The 26,283-nt window shown below is 57.1% G+C and overlaps 1 protein-coding gene and 1 long non-coding RNA gene across 8 annotated transcripts in view; one reads left to right on the top strand and one right to left on the bottom strand.

Annotated features, from left to right (window-relative positions):
- Positions 1-14,573, bottom strand: part of GPRC5C (G protein-coupled receptor class C group 5 member C) — a 20,473-nt gene extending 5,900 nt beyond the window's left edge. The window contains exons 1-2 of one of the 7 annotated variants that reach the window (XM_053659432.1): positions 14,486-14,573; positions 2,060-3,142 (exon numbers count right to left, since the gene is read on the bottom strand). In XM_053659432.1, coding sequence (XP_053515407.1) covers positions 2,060-3,110 — 1,051 coding nt within the window. In that variant the 5' untranslated portion in view covers positions 3,111-3,142; positions 14,486-14,573. The other 6 variants (XM_037167235.2, XM_053659448.1, XM_053659445.1 and 3 more) reach the window with 6 other exon arrangements.
- LOC119065278 (uncharacterized) lies at positions 7,393-26,283 on the top strand. The gene is made up of 3 exons (XR_008390512.1): positions 7,393-7,710; positions 23,166-23,341; positions 24,313-26,283. It is a non-coding gene; the product is annotated as an uncharacterized LOC119065278 (long non-coding RNA).

Below are 26,283 nucleotides of genomic sequence, written 5' to 3'. Positions count from 1 at the left end.
AAGATGGCCAGCCTCCAGCTCTGGCCTCTAGGGCCGTGGGCCAGCGGCCAGGAGCTGGGGTAAGTACAGCAGAGACCCCGTAGCCCCAGACTCCAGGGGCAGAGCTGGGTGCCAACTCCCTACAGCCGGAAGCCCAGAGTCCCCCAAGGGGCCGAACACACATCCTGTCCTGCCACCCCTGGGAGAGTCTCCAGGACCTCGTTCGGCAGCAGAATCCTTCCCGAGCCTCCGATGGTGTGCTGGTTTCCTGATCTGTCCCACCCTCTGGGCACTCCCAGGGTGGCTAAGGAAACCTGCTAACCCCAGGCCCTGAGAGCAGCCTGGACCTTGGTGTCTGTCTGTCTGTCTGTCTGCGGCAGTCTGATGGCCCTGCAATTCTGAGGGACCACAATCACACAGGGCTTCTACATGCTGGGCTTACTCAATTGATTTTTCCATTTGGAAAGAAAAAAAAGCTAAAGGAAAAAAACCTGTCACATTCCCAGCAGTATTTGCCTCGAGAGGACAAAGGCTGGGGACTGTTCCGCCCTGACAAACACGCACAGGTGAGAGCAGAGGTCAGGGCGGCTGGGGGGCCCCCAACACCGACCCACGAGCCCCTCTCTCCCGCCAGCCTCATCAGCTGCACCCCCCAGCCCACGGACACTCAACTGGCCCCACTCTGCACAGGCTGGGAGCCACCCTGGGGGGCAGACCAAAGGCCAGTGCCTGGCAGGACGAAGGTCACTCCTCTCCCCAGAGCAGAGATTATGGGACCTCGGTGTGCAAAGAAGAGGCAGGGAGTCAGTTCTTGGGTCCTGGAACTTCCCCTGCCTACAGCACGAGCCCCAGGAACTCGACAACCAGGCAGCTAAGGGCTTCAGCCCCCGAAGATCTTGACGAGCACAGTCCAGGGCTGGGGCAGGGCTCTGAGGCCGCACCTCTGGCCTTCTGGGTCCTGCCAGACGGAGGGGCTGTGGCCAGCTGGCGAGGAAAGCCTGCTCACAGCACCTGGCACATAGCAGGCACCCAGTAAATGCTAGTGGTCCTCACAGTTTACAAGTGCCAGGGAAAAGCTCCTTGTCCCGGAGAAGGGCCATGTCTGCTTCCCAAGCTGCTCCCTGGGGACACGGGGCCAGTGGCGGGGGTGGGGGTGCAGGGGGAGGACCTGGCACACACTGCTAGGGCTTCACTCCCCCCTTCCTGCCTCTTCCGCCGGTTGCCCTCAGCCGGACCACGGAGCTGCCAGGAAAGCCTGTCCCATGAGCAAAGAGCCTGGACAGGAGCTCGGAGCCCAGCTGGCTGGGTAGTGGGTGCTGCTTATTAGACCGGTATATAGCATGAGTACTTTTATTAAAAAGGAAAATGATTAGTCCTGGCTGGGTAGCTCAGCTGGTTAACGCATCATCCTGATACGCCAAGGCTGTGGGTTCAATCCCCAGTCAGGGCACATAGAAGTATCAACCGACGATTGCACCAATGAGAGGAACAACAGACCGATGTTTCACTCGTTCTCTCTCTCCTTCTCTCCCTTTAAAATCAATGCACTGAAAAGACTTTTAAAGAAAACTAAGGTGACTAGGGACACGTACACCGTGGAGAAACAAGCTCTGGAAGGAAAGTGATAATGATCATAAAATAATAGTAATGCGCACAGCTAACAGCTAATACTTCCAGAGCACCTGCCGGGTGCCAGACGTGTGCATTCATCGGTCCTCACCAGAATCCCCTGCCGCAGGCTCCCTCCTCATTCATCCTCAGGTTACCCATGAGGCGACTGAGGCCCACGGAGACAAACTACCCATCGACAGCGGTCAGGTCTGGGGACGGAACAGGAAGGAGCCGGGTGGAACTGGGGGAACGGCTGGGAGAACATTTTGTTTCATACGTCGTGTTTGAAATTTTATGGTGAAAATATGGTCATGAATTACGTAACTATAGTAAAAAATACCTTCCACAAGGAATTTAGGGACTTTAAGGCAGAACGCGATAGTTCAGTCTCAGGGGCCTTGCTGGGGACCAGCCCCTCGTCCTGCGGCAAAGGCCGCGGAAGAAGGCGGGGAGGGGCCCCGGGACTTACCCGAGGCCGGCTCGTCCATGGAAAAAGCCTTGTTCTCCACAAACATGCTCTGGCCCTTCTGCTCTTTCAAGATGGTCTCGTAGCCCACGCCCCGGGTGGGGTACAGGTCTCCCTGGTAGCTTTGCTCCGGGCTGGCCTTGGTCACCTGGGACACCTCAGGGATGACATAGAAGAGGACGAAGGCCCAGGCGTTGGCGGCGAGGGCGATGGCCAGCGTGGGGTCGTCCCAGGTGGGCCTGTCGTGCTGCCGGTTGCCGTAGGTGTACATGACGATCCACACCACCCAGATGGCGATGGAGGTGGCTGTGGCGAGCAGCACAAAGACGCCGTGCTTCCGCCAGCGCTTGAAGCGGCCACACAGGGCGGGCCAGGCCCCCGTGAAGGCAGCCAGCAGCAGCAGCATGACGTAGATGAGCGCCATGACGAAGTCCATGTTGGCGATGTCGCAGGGGGAGGCTGCCACTCCACTGGCACTGCCGTTGTGCAGAGGGTGGCCCTCGCCTCCTCCCCGGACCAGCGTGATGATCAGCCACTCCGTGTTGATGATCACCTCCACCAGGGTCAGCAGCAGGGCCACGGTGAAGATCACCCAGCCCCGGGGCCCATGGTTCTTTCGGGCCAGGAAGTTGAGGGCGAGGACGTGGGACACCAGGCAGGAGAAGCAGATGGCGAACAGGACCCCGAAGAGGAACCGCCGGGAGGCGCAGGTGGAGAAGTCGGGCTTCACCACGCAGGCAAACACGAGGCAGAAGAGGCCCAGGGTCCCCAGCAGGAAGAACACCTGGGTCCCCAGAAGGCTCCTCTTCTTGGTGTCCTGCACGAAGGGGAGGCTGGCCACAAGGATGATGGTGAGGACAAACGTGGTGACGACGCCCGCCCCCGCCACCGCCTCCAGGACGATGCCCCACGCCCCAGACTGGTCACACAGGTTGTAGTAGAGGGGGTTGAGGTCCGGGCTGCAGCCGGGCGGGGCGCGGCTCTGGGCCTGCGCCCCCGGGAACAGGAAGAGGAGCACTCCCAGGCATGTCAGCAGGGCTCCGAGGGCGGCCATCCTGGCTCCCCGGCCAGGCTCCCACTGGGTCCCTGCAGACAGAGGGAGAAGAGGCAAACTCAGTCCTCCAAAGTCAGACTCTGACGCGGGTGCAGCTTCCCTGATCCCGAACCGGGCGGACCGTGCAAGGGGAATCATGAGATTGTCCCCCTGGGCTTCAGAATCCTTCTTAACACAGAACTCTTGGGAGGTATATGGACCAGAGAGGCAAGTGAGATTCCTACCATCCCTATTCCTAGTCGTAGAAGAGAAAGAGACTGTCATTGAATTTTCAGGTCCTACCCCTCACCAACCAGAGCCTGGGCCCCAATTTTTCCTGAGGTCTTGCGGCTACGGTGGAGGGGAGGGGGTTCATGGGCACGTCAAAACCAAGCACGCCACCCATTCGGCACTTCCCCTCTTGCTCCGAGACTTCCAGGGCTCAGCAGGCCACATACCACGCCCCTGCACTCTGTCCGTGGGACACCTGAGTCCACGGTGAATCAGCCCTGAGTTCATTCAGTCCTTCATTCATTCATTCAGCAGGCATTTAACAAGCACCTGTGACGGGGGCTTACAGCCAAACAAGGAAGGAAGAGGTGGAAAGTCGTACCGGATCCTCCTCGGCACTTCCTGCCACTCCTCCTTCCCACTTCCCTTCTCTGCCTGTCACTTTCGTACTCTCGGTGCCAAGGCCTCTCCTCAGAATCCACAGTTTCTTGTCCAGCTCAAATGCTGGAGTCTCAGAATAAAATAATTTCCCAGCTAGGGAGTTAATAACTTGATGCAAAAGTTCTCCTACGAGGCATTAACATTTTAAAAGCAAGAACCCGGCAAGGGCAATGCAAAACCCAAAGGAATCAATCTATAATGAAACACTTCAAAGCGCTGTACCTAAAAGCAAGAAAAATGTCTTTTATTCACACCAGGAAGCTCACGTAGGACTCTACCCACTCATTCAACTGGTCCTGGAGAGCAGCCGCGCCACAGGAAACCAACCCCCATGCTCGCCACCACCAGGAATTTTTCTGTACGAGGTGGAGGCGGGGAACGGGGCAAGTTAAGAGAATTAAAGACCGAGTGGAGGGAGCTTTCCCATCAAAGGCTTTACACCTTTATTTGGGAGAACAGACAATTTAAATGTTCTAAAATGGAAGTTACAAATTCCCAAATTCTATGAAATGCGGGCGCTTCACATTTAAATCATTCCACAGGTTCAAATAACGAGGGATAACTGGCTATTCTTGCTCGCGCCTCTTGGGCCCAGGAATTCTCCAGAAAGACAGCAACCAAGCTTTCCTGGGCTGATAGTGACCACTAGTGGCTGGCAGGGGAATGGCACGAGCCAACCCTCCTTCCCACCATCTTGCTTCCTTTTTTGCACGCGTTACCTCCTGTGTTCTCATCATTCCTGGTCACTTAGTTTCTTTTTTTCTTCTTTCTTTGCACTTTTTAACCCTCACCTAAAGATATTTTCTCATTGCTGGGGGAGAGGGGAGAGAGAGAACATTGATGTGAAAGAAACATCGATTGGCTGCTTTCTCCTAGGTGCCCAACTGGGGATCGAACCCACAACTTGGGTACGTGCCCTGATGGGGACGAGAACCCAGGAACTTTTGGTTATGGAACAATGCTCCAACCAACTGAGCCACACTGGCCAGGGTCTTGGTTACTGAATTTCCAACAGACAGACAAAAATCCTAAGTCTCGGTTGACATAAATTGTCTCTCTGTAATTAAATGAAAGGACACCAATACTAACTTAGGAAAAAGCGAAACTGACATAATAAAGATGTATTTTCAACATCCTTTAAGATATCCGACATGCCCCTTGAAAACATTTCAGCCTTCTTGGCTACCTCCTCGTCTTTCAAGTAAGCTTGCATTTCCCACTAACTCGTTTTAGTAAACTATTTTTCAACCCCAGCTGCCATAGTGACTGGCATTTATACACCCCAGGAAGTGATCTCCCATCAACTCAATAAATTAACGTTTTAACGTGAATCTTGCTGCTACTGTTTTCCTAAATAACGGGCACTGTGACAGCGCCGGTGCCTCCTGACTTCCGACGCAAAAGCACGTTTCCCCTACGTTGTAAGTACCGCATGCATTGGTACTTACACGTGTCGGACGGGGAGAGAGTCGGGGAGAAGGGCTAACGGGCCAGGGGAAAGGCTGTGGCCCTCCAGGAGGTGGCTTACAGATAACACGCTAGGGCACCCTGAGCACCAGATCCCATCTTGGGCATCCGTGGCTCCGCAGCACAGCAGCCAGAATTGGGGGTAAAGTTGGGAGACATGGACCTGAACCCTGAGAATGGCCACCCAGGCTTAGCCTCCCAGTGCCTGAACATCTTTGAGCGCTTCTCGTTCCACCTGCCTCTTCTGGTCCGGGTTTAGAACAGGCAATTACTCCAATCTGCAAATATTTACCAGGCGCCTGGGGGCCAAGGCCCAGTTGTTCTCAGAACTTTAGAAAGTGCAAAGCGGAACAAACACGGTCCCTGACTTGACGGTCTTTAAAAATCTACTAGGAGACAGAGCGTTTAACAGCTTGCTGCGCAGCATAGGTCATCAGTTTGGCTCAACAAACTCTTACACTTAAAAAAAAATCTAACAGGACAGGTAAGATGGGTCTGTGAGGAAAGTACACATGGAAGAATAAAATGCCACACAGCAGATGTGACCTCTGCTACAGAAACTGAGAGAAGATACTCTCCTAGGGGTCAGAAGGGATGCAATGGAGACCGGCCGTCAAGTTCACCAAGCATGAACTAAGTGGCTAGCTTAAGTCAGATTAGGAACATCCCAGGGAGGGCGAGTGGAGCACGATTCTAAAGGCAATGGGGAGCCACCGGAGGCTGAGTTTTGCCCAAAGAGGGGCATCGGCGGGTTGTGCTTCAGGATTTGAGTCTGGCACACAGCACAGGCCACTGATGGGTTGAGGACATGTTTGCCCGGTTTAGAGATGGAGACCAAAGGTAAGCTGTAATGGGCAGATCTGAGAGATCCTTTCCGAAACAAAATCTAAGGCCAGGTGGAATGTGGGGGAAAGGATACTACGCCTTTGCTACAAGTTCAAGTCTGATAACAGCCACGTCGTTCTAAAATACCAAGCCAGGGCCCTTGTAGGTCACGCCCCTGGATCCACCTTGCTCTTGGATGCTCACCTGCCTGGCCCCTCCTGCCTCCTCCAGAACCCAGCACCTCACAGGCACCTGGGCCAAGGCCAGAGAAGCTTCACAGCCCTCACCCCAATTTTCTGTGAACTTTGCTGCTGGTCGTGGGCCACACCCTTCAAGTTTTGCCTCTGGGAGCTCCTACCGACATGGGAACTTCCAAGGAAGGAGACAGGAAACTGTCCTTCCTCCTCAACGCAGGTAGCTTCTGCCCTGCAACTCACCAGCCCCAGATGAAACCAACCACTCCTACCTGGTATGTCTCATTTCTCTGGTTTCCTGGTAAATGGAAGGATGAGTGGGGAGACAAGAATACACTGACTCGGGTGGGGAAATTGGGCCAGATCGGACCTGGCTCTTGTCCACTGCCTAGGAGGACAGCGGCCCCTGGAAGCCAGCAGGAGACTTAGTACAGCAAACTCAGAAGAGTCTGATGTCCAGGAGTCCAGATTCAGCCAGTCAGCTGATGCCCCCCTTTAAGCCAGTGAAAGAGCAAGGACTTCAATGAAACGGACCCAGCTCTGCCCGAGACTCTTACTCCCATGGGCCCCTGGAGCCTACACATCTAGGCTGAGTCCTCTGAGACCTGCGCACACACGTCTCCCCTCCGGGCTCTAAGGTCTGAGAGCAAGCGACTCAGGTCCCCTGCAGTATTTCGTGCCGTGCCCTGAACACCCTAGGCACCTAACAATGACTCACTGGCCCTACTCAGTGCCCACTGCTCCCATACCAGCCCTGCCTTCTTCACTTTGGAGAGCTGTCTTCGGCTTTAAGGTTATCAGTGGGATTAAGGGGGTGACCCTCCTTCTGCTCCATGAGATTCCCCCACACCAGGGCTGCAGCCCAGCCCCCGCCTCAGACACTCCTCCTCCCTGGAATCATCAGTCCTACAAATATTTTAATCACCTCTGAAACCAGCCTTTCCCCAGGCTCCGCTACTCAGCCCAATCCAATTCCAGAACCCCCTCCTGCCCTCTGTCCCCCCTCAGGGGAGCAGAGGGGCCCCACCAGTGGCAGCGGTTTCAAGGCCCAGCCAGTTCCGACTGGCTTCACTTCACCTAGCAAGGATGCGGGGGCAGCGGGGGGGGGGGGGGGGGGGGGGGGGGCCTCAGCTTTCCCAGAACAACCAACTCCCTCCCCTCCCCCAACCCACACAAAGGCTTTCGAGTCACCCCGGAAAGAGCACCCAGGGCTTTGCCTGGCTGCCCAGTCTGTCTCCCGGGCTCAGGAGTACAGAGAGACACGGAGTATGGCCAGGTTACCTTCAAGGGGGCCGTGACCCTCGAGAGCTCCCCGTGGGAGGCACCTGTGCTCGCCCAGGAATGCCACAGAGCATCCTACTTCCTCCCCGGCGCCACCACTCAGCGCTCCGTCAGGAGAGATGGATGGACCCACCGACAGTCTCCCCCCCTCCTCCGATCCATCTCTTCCTCCAGACCTGCGGGTAAGGAGCTACCTCCCTGCCCTGGTGGGGGGAGGGTGGGGGAAGGGAGGGAAAGGGCGCTTCCTAGAACCCTGGTCTAGACCCCACACTGAAGGTGCGCCTTTGGGCCAAACGTCCCTGAGCATTCTGAAACTTGAAAGTCCCCCATCCAAGGCTCTGCTCAGGAAATGTCACTCTGGAATGCGCCCCACCCCCCATTGCTCTCCCTCCGCCAGCCACACGTGAAGGCTCAAAGCCGGGCAGGGGAACTACAGGAGCACAACGCTCTGTTTCCACAGGTTCTGGCCCCTGGGCTCTAGATCCAGGCTGTGGAGCCCTTAAGTGGCTGGGTTTTCCCGGGTGTAAAATTGCGGGGCCGGGGGTTAGGGGCGCTGCTCAACCTCTGCGCTGGGAAGGGCCCTGGGAAAGTCATTGACGGTGGGGGGAGGAGGGAAGGGATCTAGAGGCCTCGTTGCCTGAAGTAGAAACTCTTCGATCGTCTGAAGTCCCAAACTTCGGACAGGAACAGAGAATGCTCCCCTTTCACTCCTCCCGCCACCCCCGCTGGGTCCTGCGCCTTTGCTCCTTCGGAACCGAAGGAGGGGGACAGCCAGCCTCCACCGGCCACAGAAACCTGCCCTCCCTGTGCACTGTAAAGGACAAGGGCCCACATTGATGGTGGATTCTGGGTTCGCCCCCGCCCCCAGTCCCTAGCAGGGTCCGGTTAGGAAAGTTTCTGCGACCGAGCGCAGTTCCAGCCGCGTCCTCCGCTCCCAGGTTCTTGCTGCCCTCGTCCACTCCCCGTGAGTCCAAGCCGACTCTTCCGGGCGGCCGAGGGGAGGACGGAGAGGGAAGGAAGCCGTCCTTACCTGGGACGCGCCACCCGCCCTGCTCCGGCGCGCGAGGTTTGGGGCCAACTCCTGCCGGAGGCGAGGCGCAGGGGGAGGTGGGAAGGACTCGGTGCAGGGCGCGGGGCCAGGCCCAGCCCTGGCCTCCGGCGGCTGGGCCGGGGCAAGGGGTCGGGGCGTGGGGCCTGCCTCTCCCCTGACCAGGGCTGAGCTGGCCAGAGATCGGTCGCTCGCTTTCACACTGGCCTCACCCCGCGCCGGGTTTCTTTCTCTGGGCGAGGGTGGGCCGGCCCCTGAATCACCGTGACATCACCTCCATTCAGGCGCTGATCCGGCAACCGCAGCTCCAGGTGTGCGCACAAGGTTTACACTGTAACAAAGCCCGCCCGGCCCTCCCCCTCCGACTCACCCCCAGGCCTCCTCCGAGCTCCAGCTAGTCGCACTTTCCGGCAGGGGAGGGAGATCAGAGTTTCTGGCTGAGCTCGCCAGTGGGTTGTTGCTGTTTGCTGCCACGCCCCCGCGCGGGGGCGCGCACACTTACACGCACTCAGTTTCTGGACTTGGCTTTCTCTCCGGAAAGCGGTTTGGGTACAGCCCAGCGCACCTCGCGGGCGGGCTCTCTTCCCCTACGTATCAGCGCGCGCAGGGACTCGCACCGGGACCACCTTGGTGCGTTTCTCTGTGGTGGACACCTAACCTTTGTCAACTTCGTCCTGGCTCTCCCGTGAGACAACCGCCAGACACAGCTCGCTGCTCTGGGCTGGAGTGAGAAGCACACTCACAAAAAGTACGCCTTTGTCACATCTTCTGTGCCCCCCGTCCCCGAGCTAGCTTGCACACGTGGACACAAGTGCGCGCACCTAGTGCAGTGGGCCGAGCTCAGAACCACTCGGGACTGTGAGCAAACATCTCGCCCCAGACCTGACTAACCCGCGCCTGGGTTTCCAGCGACCAGCCCAGACTCCGGCCGGCTCGGAGCGTGCGCTCCTCTAGCCCCATCCCAAGTCCCTGTTCCGACTTGTCTCAATTAGCTTTCACGCTGCGGTTCCCCTAGGCGCACTATTTAACCCCGCCCCAGAGGTCTCTGCGCTGCGGGCCCCTCGGTCCTAACCCCGAGTCCCGCCCCTCCCATTGCCGGGGGACTTTTCCGCGAGTTCCGGTACCTTCAGCTCTCTCCACGGCCCACGTCCACTCCCAGCCCCCCGGGCTGGATCAACGGGTTGCCTCCCTTTCCCTTCTGGCCCCAGGAATCAGCAGAAAGGGAACCGCAGAGCTGAGGAAGCGAGTCCAGGCTGGGACCTCCTCAGCCCAGTAAACAAGAGATTTTCCAGCAGCCAGACGTCCCCCGGGACTGCGAGCTCCGCGCTAGGTGGGCTGCGCTGTCCCGGGCGCCCAGCAGGGCCTAGTTAGCACTGGCGGGAGGCCCGGTGGGACCACAGCGCACCGGGAAAGGAGAGGTTGTTGGGACTGACCGGGGCCCAGGGGACACGGAGGGAGGGCAGGGCACTGGGTCTCCGGGGTGCTGGTTCTGGTGACGCCGAGTTGCCTGGGGGATGGCCAGAGGTTCGCGGTGGGAGCCAGCTGGTGGCAGGGCGAGTTCGCTCAGCCTGGAACGCCGGTGGGGGTGGGGGGCGAGCAGGCGCAGCGGGGGAGGAGGGGTGGCAGCTGGACAGGGGCCAGGGGGTGGCAAGGTTGGGGGGAGGGGTACCTCCCGGGCTGTTTGTTTTGAGTGCCTAAGTCTATGACAACCAGGAGTCAAACTCCGTGAATCACTCTGAGCCGCAGGAGCGACAAACCTCAGACGGGCTCCTCCCCTCGCACACCTGCTTTTCGGACAGGGAAGGGAGTTGGCTTAGGGCAGAGCTGATGGTGGGGCCCTGCTTTTCCTAGAACCTGCCCCTTTTCTGTGCCTTGCTCCTTGCGGCTGGGGAATGAAGATTGAATTGTTTCAGTTCTTTTAAATATGAAGCGGAAGAGCGCAATTCTATTGCACTTGTTGTGCCTTCCCTGGGTCTCCCAGCCTTAACTCCACCCCCCACCTCATGCCCCCAGGTGAGGGTGTGCAGCAGAGCTTGTAAAATCCCAGCAGCGGGGTGCCCACTAGGGAAGGGTGAGCCGCAGGCTGATCTCAGCCAGACGAAGAAGTCACCTGGCCTTGTGCTATAGTTCATTAATGAGGCTAGTAAGGCGGAAATCAGTTTGCGGAGAGGGGTCCCTCGTTAGCATGTGTGACCAGCCAGTTCTGAGAGGCAGGAAAGGTATTGGGGGAAGTGGTCCCGGAGACTGGGACTTGGTCTAAGAGACCTCATGGAGACACAGATGGGTTGTGGGTCCCTTGAAATTTGCTCTCAAGCTGTGGGCGCCCCTTCACTCAGAGAGACCTCTTCCAAGAAGCAAGTCTCCACCTACACCCTAGGTGCAGGCAAAGGGAAGGCTGGGGGACCTGATGCCTGGCCACCCACGGGACGTCCTGGGAGTCGGGGGACAGCAGCTGGGCTCAGCCCCACAGCCCTGCACAGAAGGTAGCCCTGGAAATGTAGGGCAGTTTTCTGAGAACTGTTGCTTGTCCCCTTTTCTCTTCATCTCACTCTGGAACACGATCTGCCTTCAAAACAAAGCAAGGCCCTGGGGCAGAGGACCTGGGCCCCAGGGTCCCAGCGCCCTCGTTCATTCCCCTGGGGCCTGTGCCCCAGAGGTGGGGAGACTGAGAGCCTCACCCCTGCCCCAGCCCCTTGAGTCTGAGGTGGTGGGTGCAGCTGGCCACAGCGGGCCTCAAAGGGAAGCTCTAGTGGGAGGGACTGTTGCTTTCCAAGGCTCCAACTACAGGGTCGTCTGTGCCCCCAAATGCCCTTCACCCATTATAGTAACCCACAGGCACAGAAACCTTCAAAACTCCCATTTGCACTAAGAAATAGCACTTCGAGAAGCCGCCCCACGGAGTGTGCGTCTCCCTCCCTCTCACCCGTGGAAACTGCCTTTATTCCTTGGAAGACTCCTTCCTCTCTTTGGCCTGAAACAGTCTATGGCTCTGACAAAGCCCAGGGGTCAAGAGCAGCTCTGCCATCCGCGGCAGCTCTGTGAGCTGGGCAAGTCACTTCATTTCTCTGAGGCCCACGTTCCTCCACCATAAAACTGGTAGGACGCCACCCCCACAGCTGTCAAATAATGGGCAGAGCCATTATTCTGGGGTCCAAACAATGGCAGCAAGGTTGAGATGAAGCCCCGAGACAGCCCAGGGGCCTCGGAGACAGCGCTGCGCCCGCCCCGCCTGCCCTGCTCACGGGTGCCAGGCCTTCCTGTGCAGCAGGCGAGCCCCGGGGAAGTCCACCTCCCCAGGCCGGCAGGGCCCTGCCTTCCAAGTCCAGAGCAGGGGCCTTGCCTGGGGCCCTGGCGGAGCCTGCCTGGAGTGCAGCTGGCTCCCTAGAGGAACTTCCCTTTTGCCTGGGTAGCAGAAGTCCTGGAGTGCAGGGTAGCTGGCACTGAATCTCTTTCAGGGGCCATCTCCTCCTGGGGAGCAGGAGGCCCCCTTTCCCAGCCGGTGGAGTGCCCCTGGCCTTGCAGTCTGGGCCCAGTGGAGTGAAAACAGTTCCCTTCGGAGCTGAGGGCGGGCCTCTTGGCTGCCTGACAGATAGGTGCCTGGAATCCGGTGCTGCTGGTAAACAGACTTTGCATTTGCCCTCTGCTCGCCCCTGCGGCCCCCTCCCCCTCGTTAACTGGTTACTGCCCAGGTTGCAGTGTCTGGCTGTGTGTCCTTTTTCTCAGGCTCACGGGACTGTCTGCTCAGAGCAGCAGGTGTGTCCTGGTTTTGTAAGAGGACCCAGGTACTAAGATGGCCCCTTCAGAGGCGGGAAGCCAGGGGACAGGGGGCAGGTGAGTTAAACACGCATTCACCACAACCGGCTGCCCATGGATGATCCCTCTGGAAATGTACCCGGAAGCGGGCCTTGGACAGAGCTGGAATGTTACCTGATGCCCAGCCCGGCCGCACCTCCCCCTCAGCATCCATGGCTCAGTGACCACTGACCAACCCCCTGCGGAAGAAGCAGCCTGGATTTTTAGAGCTGCCCAGGTCGGGACAGCCTCCACCCACCGACTGAATCTAGAAACCAGGGTCAGTGCTGAGGGTCCAGGACGTAGGCCCCTCAGTTTACCCGTCCCTTCCCCTCCTGTCCCCCAAATGTGCAAACAGTGCTGCCATTAGGCCCCCTCTACCTTCAGGGAGAGTCTTACCCCAGATCCTAGACCACTCCACGGGTGGGCATACCTTCTACCTCACCTCCACACACCCTGCACATCCCCACGCACTGGGGGGCATTCATGACTTCGCCCACCACTCTGCTCACGACAACTTCACCGGCTCCCACTGCCTTTATAAGTCAGAGACCAAACTCCCTGGCCCGGCATTCACGGCCTCTGCAGCCTGCATTCACCCTGGGGTCCAGCCTCATCTCTCCTCTCCCCCACAGGAAGTGGCCGCCCCAGCCTGGAGTTCAGCTCTGAATCGGCCACCACACTTGCCTTCCTGTGGCTTCTCTCATGTTGCCCCCCCCCCCACTCCAGGCTGCCCCACATTTCGGCCTCTCTGAATCAGTCCCCCTTTAAAGCTCTCTGCGCCTGGCAGAAGCGTTAGCTGGTGATCCTGCCATGGTGCTCTGTTCCCTGCTGTGCTCCCAGAGCCCCCGCCCAGCACCGCTTTCCCCTGTTAACTGCATCTCCTGAATAGAGATCTGGCCTCAGCGACGGGAGAGGCTCAGTGAGAGTGGACTGGCTGAGATTTCCTGCTCATCCTTCCCAGCAGCCCTTCAGAGGGTGCTTTATACCACAAAAGTGGGCGGTATGTGTCAGTGGGGTGACCTGCAGAGAACTGAGAGGTGCTAACTGCCTTCTCTGAGGGGCGGGGCCTAGGCTTGGCCTGGCCGCTGCCCTGAGCCCTTGGCTCCCTGTGGCCCCCAGGTCCCCAGGCCAAGCAGTGCAGAGCAAGGCTGGCTCGTCTGTTCGTGCAAGACCCAGACTAGCAGCTGAGGTCTTCAGGGCACTGTGCACCTCTCAAAGCGTCTTTTATGTGTGTTTGAGCTGTACAACGCAGTGAGCCCCACAGGGCAGATATTCTTATCTCCATTTCATAGATTTACAAACTGAGGCTCCTAAAGGCTGAGCAACTCGCCACGAATTGGAGCCCATTTGTTTGAGCCCTGCCGGCCTCGCAGGTACTGTGCTGCACCCAGGCGCCTACTCATCTCTGGTGCAGCTCTTATGTTCCTGCCTTTTTTAAGATTTTATTTATTTTTTTTAGAGAGAGGGGAAGGGAGGGAGAGAGGGAGAGAAACATTGATGTTTGAGAGAAACATCAGTTGGCTGCCTCTCGCACACCCCCAACTGGGGACCCTGCCTACAACCCAGGCATGTGCCCTGACCTGGAATCAAACCAGCCAGGGTACGTTTCCCGCCATCCTGATGCTCATTTAGGCATGAGTCTTGTGTCCCATAAGCTCTTTGACAGAAAGCTGTGTGCCTGATCCCTCTTCGGGTTCCCTTGGTGCCTTAGCTACAGTAGAGCCTCAATAAATATGTTTGCGAGGGAATAAATAGATGAAGGATCCGCACAGGCCTGCACCAGAGGACGCTGGCGGCAGAGAGGGCCCGGTGTCAAGCAGGCAACCTCCCTCCTTGGCTGTCGTCCCTTCACCCAGCCAGCCCTTCACCTTCAGAAGCCAGCCTCGATGGTCACATCCTCTCTGCACACACGAGGCCTGCCCTGCCTCCAGGGCCGCTCGGCCCCGCACCTGCCTTGCCAGCTGCCGACATAGTCCACTCCACAGCATTCAGAAGACCCACCCCCTCGCTGGGGTTTGAGGGTGCCCTGACTCTCCAGCTGAGCCAGGATGCCAAGGTGATGGAAGGGGGGGTAGCTAGCATGCCACGGGAGAGCCAGACATGCCCGCACTCACCAGCGATGGCGCCTCCAGCAGGGCAGGGCCAGCCAGCTGGCTTCTGGGCGGTGTCCAGTCCCAGCTGTTCCCTGCGTGGCTTGGGACTTGACTCTCTTCCCTCACCGGAAGCCCAGCTGCGGGGCGGCCCGAGGCTGCCGGGAACTCGGCTGTGCTATTCTGGGAGTGTGCTGCAGCTCCCGGACGCCGGGCAGCCGCTGAAATTTTAGCCCCTCCGGTTTCCACATTGCTCTCCCCCCCTCTGATGATAAGGCAGAGTTCGGCCATTATGCTGAGTTTCAGAGCCACTGATGGCGTGGCTGAGGGTCTTAATAACAGCTGTGGTTTTGCTAAAGTGGGACCTGGCCATGAGCAGTCTGTACTTCAGCCCTCTGGTGCAACAGCCTGGGTTCTTGCTGTCACTCTCCTTTAGCTCAGATTCGCCCGCACACCCACTCTGCTGCATTAACCCCTTTGCAGGCATCTGGCCCAGTCCCCTCCGCTGAAATCCAGTGAGGGGTTTCCGCTGAGGGCCTTTCTTCCTCCATTTTTGGGGGACTGTGTGATTCGATTCTGCACTTAAAGTGTCAAGGCTGAGTTCAGGTGATCAAAGACAAGAGTCCGAGTCACGCCCACCTTACAACAAAGCTAAGCCTTTCCATGATTTACCTGTCTTTGAGTAGCCCTCGAGATCACAGGGTCGGCTGTGTTATCCCCATGTGGGAACTGGAGGCCAGGATGGGAAGAGAGCCTGCCCATGGTCCCACGGTGATGGACATAAAGGTCAGACCTGGTGTCCCGACTTCCTGCCGTGGAACTGGAGCCTCGGAGCTGAAAGGGGCCCCTTCGATGTCCAAAGAGGACAGAACATGCTCCTCCGTGAAGTGGGGTGAGGGTGAGCCTGGCCACACGTGGTTGCTGTAGGGCACGGGTGGCAAACACGGGCCCTCGGGCCGAATCCGGCCTCCGCCTTGTTTGATCCGGCCGGCACCTTGTTTCTACCTGGCGACAGGGCCCAGCTCCTTGCCCCTAGTTAAGGAGTAGTTACATTTACACAGTCCTAAAACTGCATTCGTCCCTTTGAAGGCCACTGCGAGGCGGGTGTGGCCCCCGGTGAAGATGAGTCTGACACTGCTGCTGTAGAGATGACCTGAAAACTGCAGACCTGGGAGCCCCTTCGCCAGAGCGCCCAGTAATCCAGAACTTTCTGGCTCCAGGCTCATCCCCCTTTCACTGCCTGATCTGGGGGGGGCGGGGAAGCTGGTTCTTAGACGCTCTCCGACTTCGGCACACAGCTTCCGGATAGGCTGAGTCACTGGTTGCAAAAGCAGATTTCTGGGTCCCCTTGCATCTGACCCGGAAGTCCAAGGGCCTGTTTTACAAAATCAGTGCCCCCCCACCACTGCTTTAACCATGTGATGAATGATGCACACTGACCTTGAAACCCAGCGAGGCAAGGCTGAACCAAGAATCGTTCAAGCTGGCTACGAGGAAAGGAGGGGAAACAGAGGCAGTGCACAGCGGCGTGGATGCCCGCGAAGGATTCTGTCATCGCAGCCCATGGGCAGTTCCCTGCTTCTCGGGAATGAAGGACTTGGCAGGAGGGCGTAACGGTGGAGCCAGAGTGGGGAGACAGAGCCGGCCGTCCCCAGGGGGTGTAGCGGGAACTGAGAGGCTTTCTCTGTGCCTCCCCTCCCCCTCCCCTGCCCCTCTGCGTGGAAGGGATGATAAGATCATGAGAGGACGATTGGGCTTCTCCTTCTTTGTCTGGCCCTCCTGCCCCCGACCAGTGATTTGGAAGCTCAGGGGGTCTAACCCACAGGACCAGCAATATTCTCGGGCAGGCTCCTCATTTTCCTAGCTTTGCCGGTTGCTGGGCACCCGGGGCTTTCTGCCCTGGTGACCTTCTGTACCTGGCCTGTCTCCCTTGCTCTGCTCAGGTCTGTCTGACTGCCGACCACAGACCCACATGATTGGCAGGCCCCGGATTCCTGCCTGTTGGAAGGTGAGAACCTCGGGAAGAGGGAAGGGGCAGAGCTCAAGGAGAGAGTGTGAGCAAGTCCCCCAGACAAGCCCTCAGAAACACTTTCCAGGAGCAGCCCCCGTGTAGGTCTCCTCTTCCTGGAGGTCAGAGGAACCTGCTGAATCATTTCCGGTTAGTGTCCCGTCCTGCGTCCTTCTACCCAGACTCCTCTTTCTAGACACAAAAGGCTGCAGAGAAAAACCTCATCAGCTGACCTTGATGTGAGGGCCACGATGCCTGCAGGGGGCATTTTGGGTCAACGTGGTGGTGGGGGTTGGGGGGAAAATAATGTTTTCCCCACCCTTCTAAATGCTCTGCAGGGAACTCTGTAACAAAAGATACACTCACAAGAGAAAAACAAATGTGTTTATGAACATGTATACTTTATGTGTATGTGAGAGATACCCCGGCGGAAAATGAGTAGCTCAAAGAGGAGGCCCAGAACTCAGACTTAAATACCATCATCGGCCAAAGACAGCAGAAGGAAAGCTGTGGCCGGTCAGTGTGGGGGAGGGGTGGTCAGGAAGAAACATCCTAAACAAGAGTAAGTTTTGTTGTGCAGGGTCAGGTCAGCGCCTTCTCCCTTGGTGAGACCCCCGGGGTTTTCAGAGCCATCTCTCTCTTCCTGGTGCAGAGGGGGAGATGCCCTTACAAACAGAGATTTTCTTTGTTCATAAAAATTTCCCTTACAAAAGGGCAACCGTGAATGACTTTAGGGCGTCTCCAGGGTGGGCTGTTTTTTAAAATAATGAGCTCAAAATCATGCTTATGCGGAAGAGGCATGTTTTGGGAGGGTGTGTTCTGCTGTTCAGTGATGGTTTAGGACAAAGCACACCCTGTGGCCTTTCTTGGCGCGGTACAAGGGCTACACCTGGCCCTGAGGCATCGTTAGAAAGGGATGATCACACCTGGAGATTCTTTGCATCCAATTTTCATAGGTGCGGTTGCTCATTCAAAGGTAAAGTCCAAGCCCTGGCTGGGTAGTGCAGCTGGTTAGAGCGCTGTCCAGACCCATCAGGGCTGCAGGCTGGACGCCCGGTCAGGGCACGTGCGAGAATCGACCAATGACTGCATCAGTAAGTGAAACAACACATCACTGTTTCTCTCCTCTTCTCTCTCTTCCTCTCTCTAAAATCAATCGATAATAATAAAAAATTTAAAGAAAAAGGTACAGTCGAAATGCCATTGCCTTTCTTTTCTCTGCATTTGTTTCCATTGACTCATTCCTTCGCTGCAGCCATTTGCTGCTTCCTGCTCTCAGGTGTGGGGCTTACACCCAGACTCAGAGGAAAAAGGGGGGTGGGCACTTCTGGGGGACCCAGGGCTCCCAGGCCTCTGCTTGTCCACGCTCATTTTGATCTGCTTAAACGAAAGCAGCCTGCACAGGAGAGAGTTACTCCCGACAACCCTTTCGCCCTAATCCCGTATTGCATTTCAAAGCAGTTGTCCTGCTGTCCTGGCCATTTCCTAACCTGGGTTGGACCGGCTCATTCCCTGTCCTTGGACCTGCTCTGGCAATAAAGCATGATCCAGAAAAGCCCCCTCGGGGGTGCCTAACCTGCTGCTGCCTGCTCTTTGGTCCTGCCCAACACCCCTCTTCCAGGGGCCAGGGATTCTTCCTTGGGACCAAGGCCACAGTCCGGCCCCAGTAGCTGTCCCCCTGCCCCCCCCCACTCCCCCCCCACAGTCAGTATGCACAGCCAGCTGTTGACCGTGCTTCCCAGTGCGCGCCCCGGGGTGGGATGCTAGAAGCTGTTCAGTTAAACCGGGAGCCTTGGACAGGGAGTCAGGAGACCCAGGCTCAGCACTCACCTGGCTGCTGAGTAACTGGCTGCTCATCCATGCAGGTCTCACCTCGCCTCTCTGGAGCTATTTTCTCACCCATATTAGTAACAATAACTAACACTTACCACTGTGCCAGGACCTGATGATGTTACAGATTCAGGCCTTTGCTCCTTCCAATAGTCTGTGAGGTGGATACAGTAATTCACAGATAAACAAGTATAACTGAGGACACTCAGAGAGGCTGAAGTACCGTGTTCAAGGTCATTAGCTGGGAGGTGAGAGTTGACCCCAGAACTTCTAGCGGCTGTGCATGCCGCTTCAGTTGGGGCAGGAAAACATATATTGGCTCGCTAGGGCCCTATGACAAGTTCCCGTGACATGCAGTGGCACCAAGCAGTCATCGTGGCTCAGAGTGTCTGGGGTCAGGAGCCAGGGAGCGGGTTCATCGAAGGCGTCCAGCCCGGATTCTCTCATGAGGCTGCAGTCTCGGTGTCGGCCAGGGCTGTGGCCATGTGAAGGCCACACTGGGGCCGGAGGCGCTGCCTCCAAGACAGTGCCCTCACATGGAGCCGGTGGTGGGCCAGGGCCTTGGCTTCTCACGGTGGGCAGGGGGCGGGGGGGACACACACGCTCTCAGGCTGAGGAGTGACTCCAGCTCTGCCCGTCACTGCACTCGACCTTTTTCTCTGTGTCTCTGTCTTCTTTTCTGTCTCTAAGGAGGACACTTGTCCTTGGAAGTAGGACCCACCTTAATCCAAGGTGGTCTCATCTCAAAATCTGTATCTTAACTGTATCTGCAAAGACCCTCATTCCAAATAAAGGCACATTCTGGGATTCCAGGGGAACATCTCTTTCTGGGGGGAAGTGAGAGACACGGTTTGACACATGGAACCTCCCAACCGACTCCTGTTCTTTATTGCTGTGCAACAGACGACCCCAAGACTTGGTGACTTCAAACCGCAATCCCTGTCTTCTTATCTCTCATAGGATCTGTGAGTGAGGAGTTCAGGAGGGACGTGGCCGAGAAGCCCTGGCTCCCAGTCTTCCGCACAGTTGCAGCCAGCCCTGGGTGGTGCCGGTGCCACCAGGAGCTGAGGCAGCTGGACACTGGGCAAGCAGCTTTCTCTCCTCCTGTGGCCTCCCCCTGTGGGCTGGCTGGGCTTCCTCGTGGCCTGGCAGCCTGGGCAGGGGGGGGTCAGACCACTTCTTGGAGCACAAGGCAAAGAGCTAGCATTTTGTGATCTAGCTTCCGGAATCAGTGAGGGCCACCTCTACTGCTCTATCATTCAAGGCCGCCACCCAGCCCTGCCCTCCCCGCAGGTGCACCACCCACGGCTTCTCTGCAACAGTGCATCTCCCGTTACAGATGCAGAGACACGGGCCCAGCGAGGGAAGTAATGGCCGAGTCACTGGCACTAAGGGCAGAGCCACGCCTGAACCCAGGAAGGCGACCTCAGGGCCCATCACTATAACATGTACTCAGCGCCTATGGGTGGTTTCTCTTCCCCAGCTCTCCTTCACCCCAGGAAAATGGGCCTGACTGAGCCCCAGACCGCTGTCCAGGATGTTCAGGGACAATCGGGATCCAGTGTGGATGTGAGGGAGGCCTGGGGACGGGTAGCCAGGTGACCTGGTGTCCGGCCTGGCTCTGCCACAGCTGTTGGTGTGGCCCTTCTGCAGTTTCCTGTTCTATAACGGAAGGATCCATGCCCGCCCCGTCGCCTCCTGGTTGTCACAGGTGAAATGAGGCTCAGTGTGTTCGAGTGCTGGCCAAGATGGTCAGTGCTGTTCAGATAACAGGCATCGTGTGTCCCTCCGAGTTGCTCAGAAGCCGCAAGCATCCTAGCTGCTTTGCAGATTTTTTAAATTTTAATTTAAAGCTACCAACCCCAGAAGGAGGAGCACCTCCCAGCAGCGCTGCCCTGAAGCCAAGGCTGGTTCCCCGGGAGACCAGGGGCCAAGTCGTTAATGTGGGACCATGGGCTTTGGAGCCTGGAGTGGCCAGAATAAGACTGGGGAAGGGACGAATCTTCCAGGGGACTCCTGTCATCCAGGACTATGTAAACAAAGTGCCCCCCAACTCAGTACTTCACGAGATAATTCATTTGTATCTCTTAGTTGCACGGGTCGGCGGGGCTCAGCGGCCAGTTCTGCCTCAGCAGCTGGGGTGGGTCTCCACACAGCTGCAGTCAGAGAGCAGCTGGGGCTGTGGTCGGCTCCTCTGAAGGCCCCACTGGGCGGCAGGTCCCTGGTGGCAGCTCAGGCCTCCTCCACGTGGCCCCTCCTCTCCAGCAGTGTGGCCCCATCTTCGTAAGCGGCAGCCCTGGCCTCCAAGAGCAGGTGAAATGGCCAGCGTCCCAGGGCTGGGTGCGGATGTTCAACATATGGCTCAACATCCTTCGTCTGTATTGTGTTGGCCGAAGGGTCACAAGGCAGCCCAGATACCAGGGGCAGGAGGAGTGGACTCAGCCTGTCAGTGGGCCGGGGGCACATACCTGCAAAGAAGGCAGGAACTGGCGGCCGCCGCCTTCGGAGACAAGCTATGACGCACAGCAAGGGACAGTCCCCACTCCTCAGGCTCCTGAGCTGCCCAGCTTAGAAAAGCTGTGGCTATGACGACACAGGGGGCCTGGCTTTGGCAGAAGCGTGGGGACAGGAAGAAACTCCTCCATGGAAAAGCCACTGGGCAGCCTTAGCCCCCACCCCCGTCTGCCAGGTGCTGTCGCCCTTCCCTGATGATGGGAACAGGCTCGGCACAAGCCCTGGGGCTCCAAGGTCAGGGGCGAGATACACCTACAGGTGGCCACCATCCAGCCTGGCCTCGCTCCCACGTCCTGACCGCAGCTCCGACCAGGCAGTCGGATGGCTCTGTGGGAGTGGGCCTGACTGTCCGCCGGGCAGCCTGGGCCGTGCATGCGCAGCCCCAGTGGGGGTGGGGTGGGGGGAGGGCAGCCAGAGTGGGAGAGGGAAGCCAAGCAGACAGGCCTTGCATGGACTTGGCTATCGCTCTTTAATAAAGAACTTGTTGCAGCCCGCTTATTTGCAGTTCCCAGGCACAGAGGAGACAGAGCCTTGCCCAGCCAGTCCACCGGGGCCCCACCCCCACCCCAGTCCTGGCTCCTGGGCTGTGACTTCACCTAGATTTGCACTGTGCTCCCCGGCTTTCTAAGCCAACCCTGGCCCACCGGCTGATGTCTCCCTTCGTGGGTCCTTGCCCTGCTCATTCTCTCCCACGGCGTCACTGGGGTCCTCACCAGGGACACTGGGGACCACCCTCGAAAGCTCACATGGGTGTACTAAGCTCCTGTGGCTGCTGTGACAAAGAACCACAAACAGGGCGGCCCCGAAGAGCAGAAATGCCTTCCCTCACAGCTCTGGAGGCCTGGAGTCCAAATTCGGGTGTCGGCAGGGCGGGTCCTCCTGAGGGCCCTTAAGTGGGGGGCCCTTGCATTCCTGTCTCCCAGCTTCTGGCCCCCAATAGTCCTGTAGACACCTCACTCCAGTCTCTGTCCCCACCTTCGCATGGCCTTCCTCTCTGTGTCACCAGGGACCCTTTGTGGTTCTTAATAGGGACACTCATTTGTTTTAGGACTCAATCTTAATGCAGTGGGGTCTTACCTCCACCCTGACCTACTTAGAGCTGTAAAGACCCTATTTCCAAATAAGGTCACATTTGGAAATTCCAGGTGGAGATACATGAGTGATTCACACCATTCAACCCAGTACATGGGAGCGTGGGATGTTCCCCCAACAATTTCCAAAGAATCCTTCCACCCAGGACTGTCAGCTTTGCCAGGACTGACCGGCAGCCGTTGTGCAAGAGACTGGCCCCTGGTGAGCGCAGTGTGGCTCAGACCACAGCACGCTCCCTCTCCGGAAAGTGAAAACAGTCACTCCAGTGGGCTGCCCCTCGGCCCCGTCTGCAGAGGCAGCCTAGGCGAGAATGGGAGGTTGCCCACTCCCATTCTTTTCTTCTTGGATATCTTCTACACGTGCTCTAATTCCTGCTTTTAGACAAAAGCAGATCTGTGTGCCCTGGAGCAAGCAATTGCTTCTCTGAGTCTTAGTTTCCCCGCCTGTAACACGGGGTAGCTCGGAGGGTTCCTCTGAGTATCAGATAAAGTCTGACTCAGCAGTTCCTAGCACAGGTCTGACGCAGGCAAGGCGCCCAGTGAGGGAGCCGCCGGCCCCAGTCACAGGCCCGGTCCTGCCCGTTTATATTAGGTCTGGTGTTAAATGCTTTCCATGGGTTATCTGATCTGAACCTTAGGGCTCCAGGAACCAAGTACTATTTTTATTTCCGTTTTGTGAAACAAGGAAACTAAAGCTTGGAGAGATTATGTAACTTGTTCAAGGTCATTCGGACAGTATGTGGCAGCAACTCTGAGACTTGAACCTAGTTTTACCCACTGTGGCCAGTCCTAAGCCCAAGACCATGTGGATAAGAATGAAACTCTCTCTACTCCTGGGCCCAGATCTCTAGGCTCACGTACCCTCCAGGAGATATTCCTTGTTCATCTCTAAGTGGCCACAGATGTGTTCACTGGGGAGGTATCTGTTTAGGTTTAACTATATTGGCCGAAGGTGGAGTGAGTTTCAGGGGTGGGCTGGGGGTGCTTGGGTCAGCAAATATCAGCTTCATCTCCCCCCAGACAAACTCTCTGCCTCTCTGCTGTGGTGCCAGCCAGGCTCTCGGGGAACCCGAGATGGTTACTGCAGGCCCACAGGAGTTTAGTGAGGACGGCCCATCCTTAGGATGCTCAGACCTGCCCTAGCAGGGCCAGCAAACGACACTCCACAGGCCAAGCCTGGCCCACCGCTTGTTTTTATAAATAAAGTTTTATTAGCACAGAGCCGCGCCCATTTATTGATGTATTGCCTGTCTGCTTTCAGCTGCAGCGGTGTCATTGAGCAGTGGTGATGACCTCTGGCCAGGAAGTTGAAGGTCTTTGCTATCTGGCTTTTCACAGAAACTGCTGACCCGTGAATTAGAGCGAGTCTTCAGGCTGCTGTCTGCACCAGATGAGTTCTGGCTGGGCCGATACGGGAGGGAGGCGCTTGTGTTCAGAGTAAGAGGCAGTCTGTTGGCTGGCTGGGCTGGTGTCTTCCCCAACCTGGTGGGCTGGACTTGTTCACAACGAGAATGGGTGGGGGTTGGAAGTGGGGCTGATCACTGGGCGTTCTCTTCTCCTGCCCTGAGTCTCACTGGCCACGGAGCAGCAGCAGAGAATGCAGCAGGGAACACGGTTGCCCTCTGTCCCCCAGGCCCCTGGTGCCTCGGGAGGACAGGACAGAACTCGTTCCCAGTACTCGAGGAATTCCCTCCGCACACACCCAAAGGTGACTGCACAGCCCGGGGCAGGAGGTGGATTCCAGAGCCACTGTAACCTGAGCTCAGCGGCTGGAGCGAGTTGGTTTGTGTGGCTGGCTGAAGGGGCCTGGGGTCCTTGCTACCCCTGCCTCTCTCCTCCTCTCAAGGAGGTGTCCTGGGGACTTTGCCTCAGTCGGTGGGACTCTCTCCATCAGGAGCAACGGTGCTCTCCTCAAGTGGTTTCTTTCTTTGTGTCTGGAGTATCCTGGGTTCTCCAAAACCCAGGCACCTCCAACTCCTTCCCAGACCTGGGAGGGGCTGTGAGGGCTCGTCCTGGCAGACTCCAGCCACTCAGGGAAAGCAGCGCCCCCGCCCCCCATGAGAAGAGCTGTGAACAGCAAGTAAACAAGCGTGCGTGCACACGGCCCTGTGCCTCCCTGCTGCCCGCTGCCCGTGAAGGTGTGCCAGCCCCCGGCTGTGCCCTTGGGCACTGCAGGCAGCTGGCCCAGGCTGGCCTCTGCGTCTGCTGAGCCATCAGCACACCCAGAAGCCCAGCGGCCCGCTGGCTCTTGGGGAGGGTAGCATCTGCGCTGGCCCCTCACTCTGCTGGGCTGCTATCCCAACGACTGATTTTTTTCCCCCAACGATTGATTTTTTACTTTATTTTATTTTTTCCCAGTGATTGATTTTTAAAAATGTGTTCTGTGCTGACTCCGTTCTGTTCTACAGGGTTCCTCCCTCTGGCACCGAGGCTCCTGCCTGCTGGCTGGTGCGGCCAGAGAGCCCGGGAAAAACATATGTCGCCCACTGGGGGGCTTGGAGCAAGAAGGGAGGAGCTGTGGCCACGGCCAATGAGGCGTCCACCTGCCCTTTCTCCCACCTCCCCTGGAGCCCAGGTCCTCATCCTAGCTGATGTCACTGCCCCCTTCTCAGACCAAAAGTGTCCACGCTGGGCCAAGTGACCCACACGGGGATACAGAATAGAAGCCTGCAGCCTTGGAGGGCTGGACGCCTCTGAGGACCACAAAACACTTGATTCCACTAACATGTTTAGTCACTGTGAACATTTACACATTTTTTAAATCACAAAAGGAATTCTCAGTCATTTAAAGATTTGGAAGCAAACCAGAGTTATTTGAAGACGAAGAGTAAGATGCCCTCTCACTCCACTCCCCCGCCACATACCCCATTCTGTTCCCTGAAGAACTCCAGCCACTGGGCTGGAGCGTTCTAGATGTTTCTGTGCCTGATCATGTGAGTCTCGCCACGATTCACGAGGTGGGCAGCTCAGCAGCGTGGTGGCCAGATGGGGGTTTGGGATGTCAAATTCTTCGCCCCAAGTCTAGCAGCAAGAATTGAGGACCTGGGCATGCTGAGGTGGAAGGTCATGAGGCCTGCAGTTCCAGGAAGGAGCCCAGTGTAGGGAGGGCCCTGGTAGGACCAGAGGGACCAGCAGAACCCACTGCGTTCCTACTGGGAGCTCCGCTTTGGTGCTGGACCACAGCCTCGTCTGTTCCTGAAACCAGAGAACGGGAGGGCGATGTCTTCAGACCCAGCAGTCACAGGACAAGACAAGATGAATTCCCACTCCACATATAATGCTTTAGAAAACATTATAGGTGAAGTGTCTGGCAAGCGATTTGGCCCAGTGAAAAACATGTTTTCAACAGGTAAGAATTCCCTTGCAGGATATGTCAGAAGGCTGTGGATATTTTGCTGTCAAAGAGTGAACACAACTTGGTCTTGCTACTTGGTGGAGGACACTCGTTAGTCTATGAATCTTTTTGCAAACACTTATCAACTCTGTAAAAGCAAGCAAATTTGCACTCTTTACACTCCGCAGGAAAGGTACAAAGTATTCTCCCCAGGAAGCAGATGAATGGCTGTTTTGAGTTTTTCTATAAAATCAGCGTTTCTTCTTCTCTCACAGCCTACCCAAAGCCGATCTGAGTGTCAGAGTCCTACTCAGAACGAGACCGGGCCACTGTGCATCGGTACCTCGTGCTGTGAGAAGGGATGTACGCTCACCTTTATCCACAGTTTCAGTCCGGGCGCTCCTAAAATCCTTGTAGTAGGAGTCCCAAGTGATAGGAGAGACTTCTGATGCTCATAGCAAGCCCTGGAGTTTGGGGTGACTTGAGTAGGGTCCCTGCCCAGCCTCTGGACGGGGCTGGTCACCAGGAAGACCAAGTGATGAGAAGGCTGGAGGGAGCTTTCAGCCCATCGCCGGGGCAGTGCTGGCAATTACGCTGTTACAAACATTCTTGAACAACAAGTCTGAGGAGCTTCTGGGTTGGTGCCCTGCCCCCCTACCCCGTGCCTGGAGGATGGTGTGCCCCTCGTTCCACCAGGGCCGGAGCACCAGGAGGGTCCCAAACGCTTCCCCCAGGTGCGTTCTCTCTGCCTCTCTCTTCCTCCTAATCTCCAAGGACTCTCTTCTTTTCCTCCCATAACTTGTTTCCTGAGCCCATTTCTTCTACAGCTCACTTCTAACTCTGTGACTTTGTAAATGCACTTCCTCTTACAGTTTGAGGCTTGGCTTTGAATTCTTTGAGCCAGAACTCAAGCGCCGAGACTGCTGAACCCAAGTTTGGTCCGACTCCCCCGGGTCTAATGCCGGGTGCCGTTTTGCTGCTCTGTGTACCTCTTTGTAATACCCTTTGTAATAAACAGTGTTCTAGTAGGCAGATGATTTTGCTG

The sequence above is a fragment of the Artibeus jamaicensis genome, unplaced genomic scaffold (genome assembly GCF_021234435.1).
Source record: "Artibeus jamaicensis isolate MK-2021 breed Jamaican fruit bat unplaced genomic scaffold, CSHL_Jam_final contig_2259, whole genome shotgun sequence".
In the NCBI taxonomy this organism is placed as follows: domain Eukaryota; kingdom Metazoa; phylum Chordata; class Mammalia; order Chiroptera; family Phyllostomidae; genus Artibeus; species Artibeus jamaicensis.
This window is presented reverse-complemented; position numbering and strand designations above follow the sequence as displayed.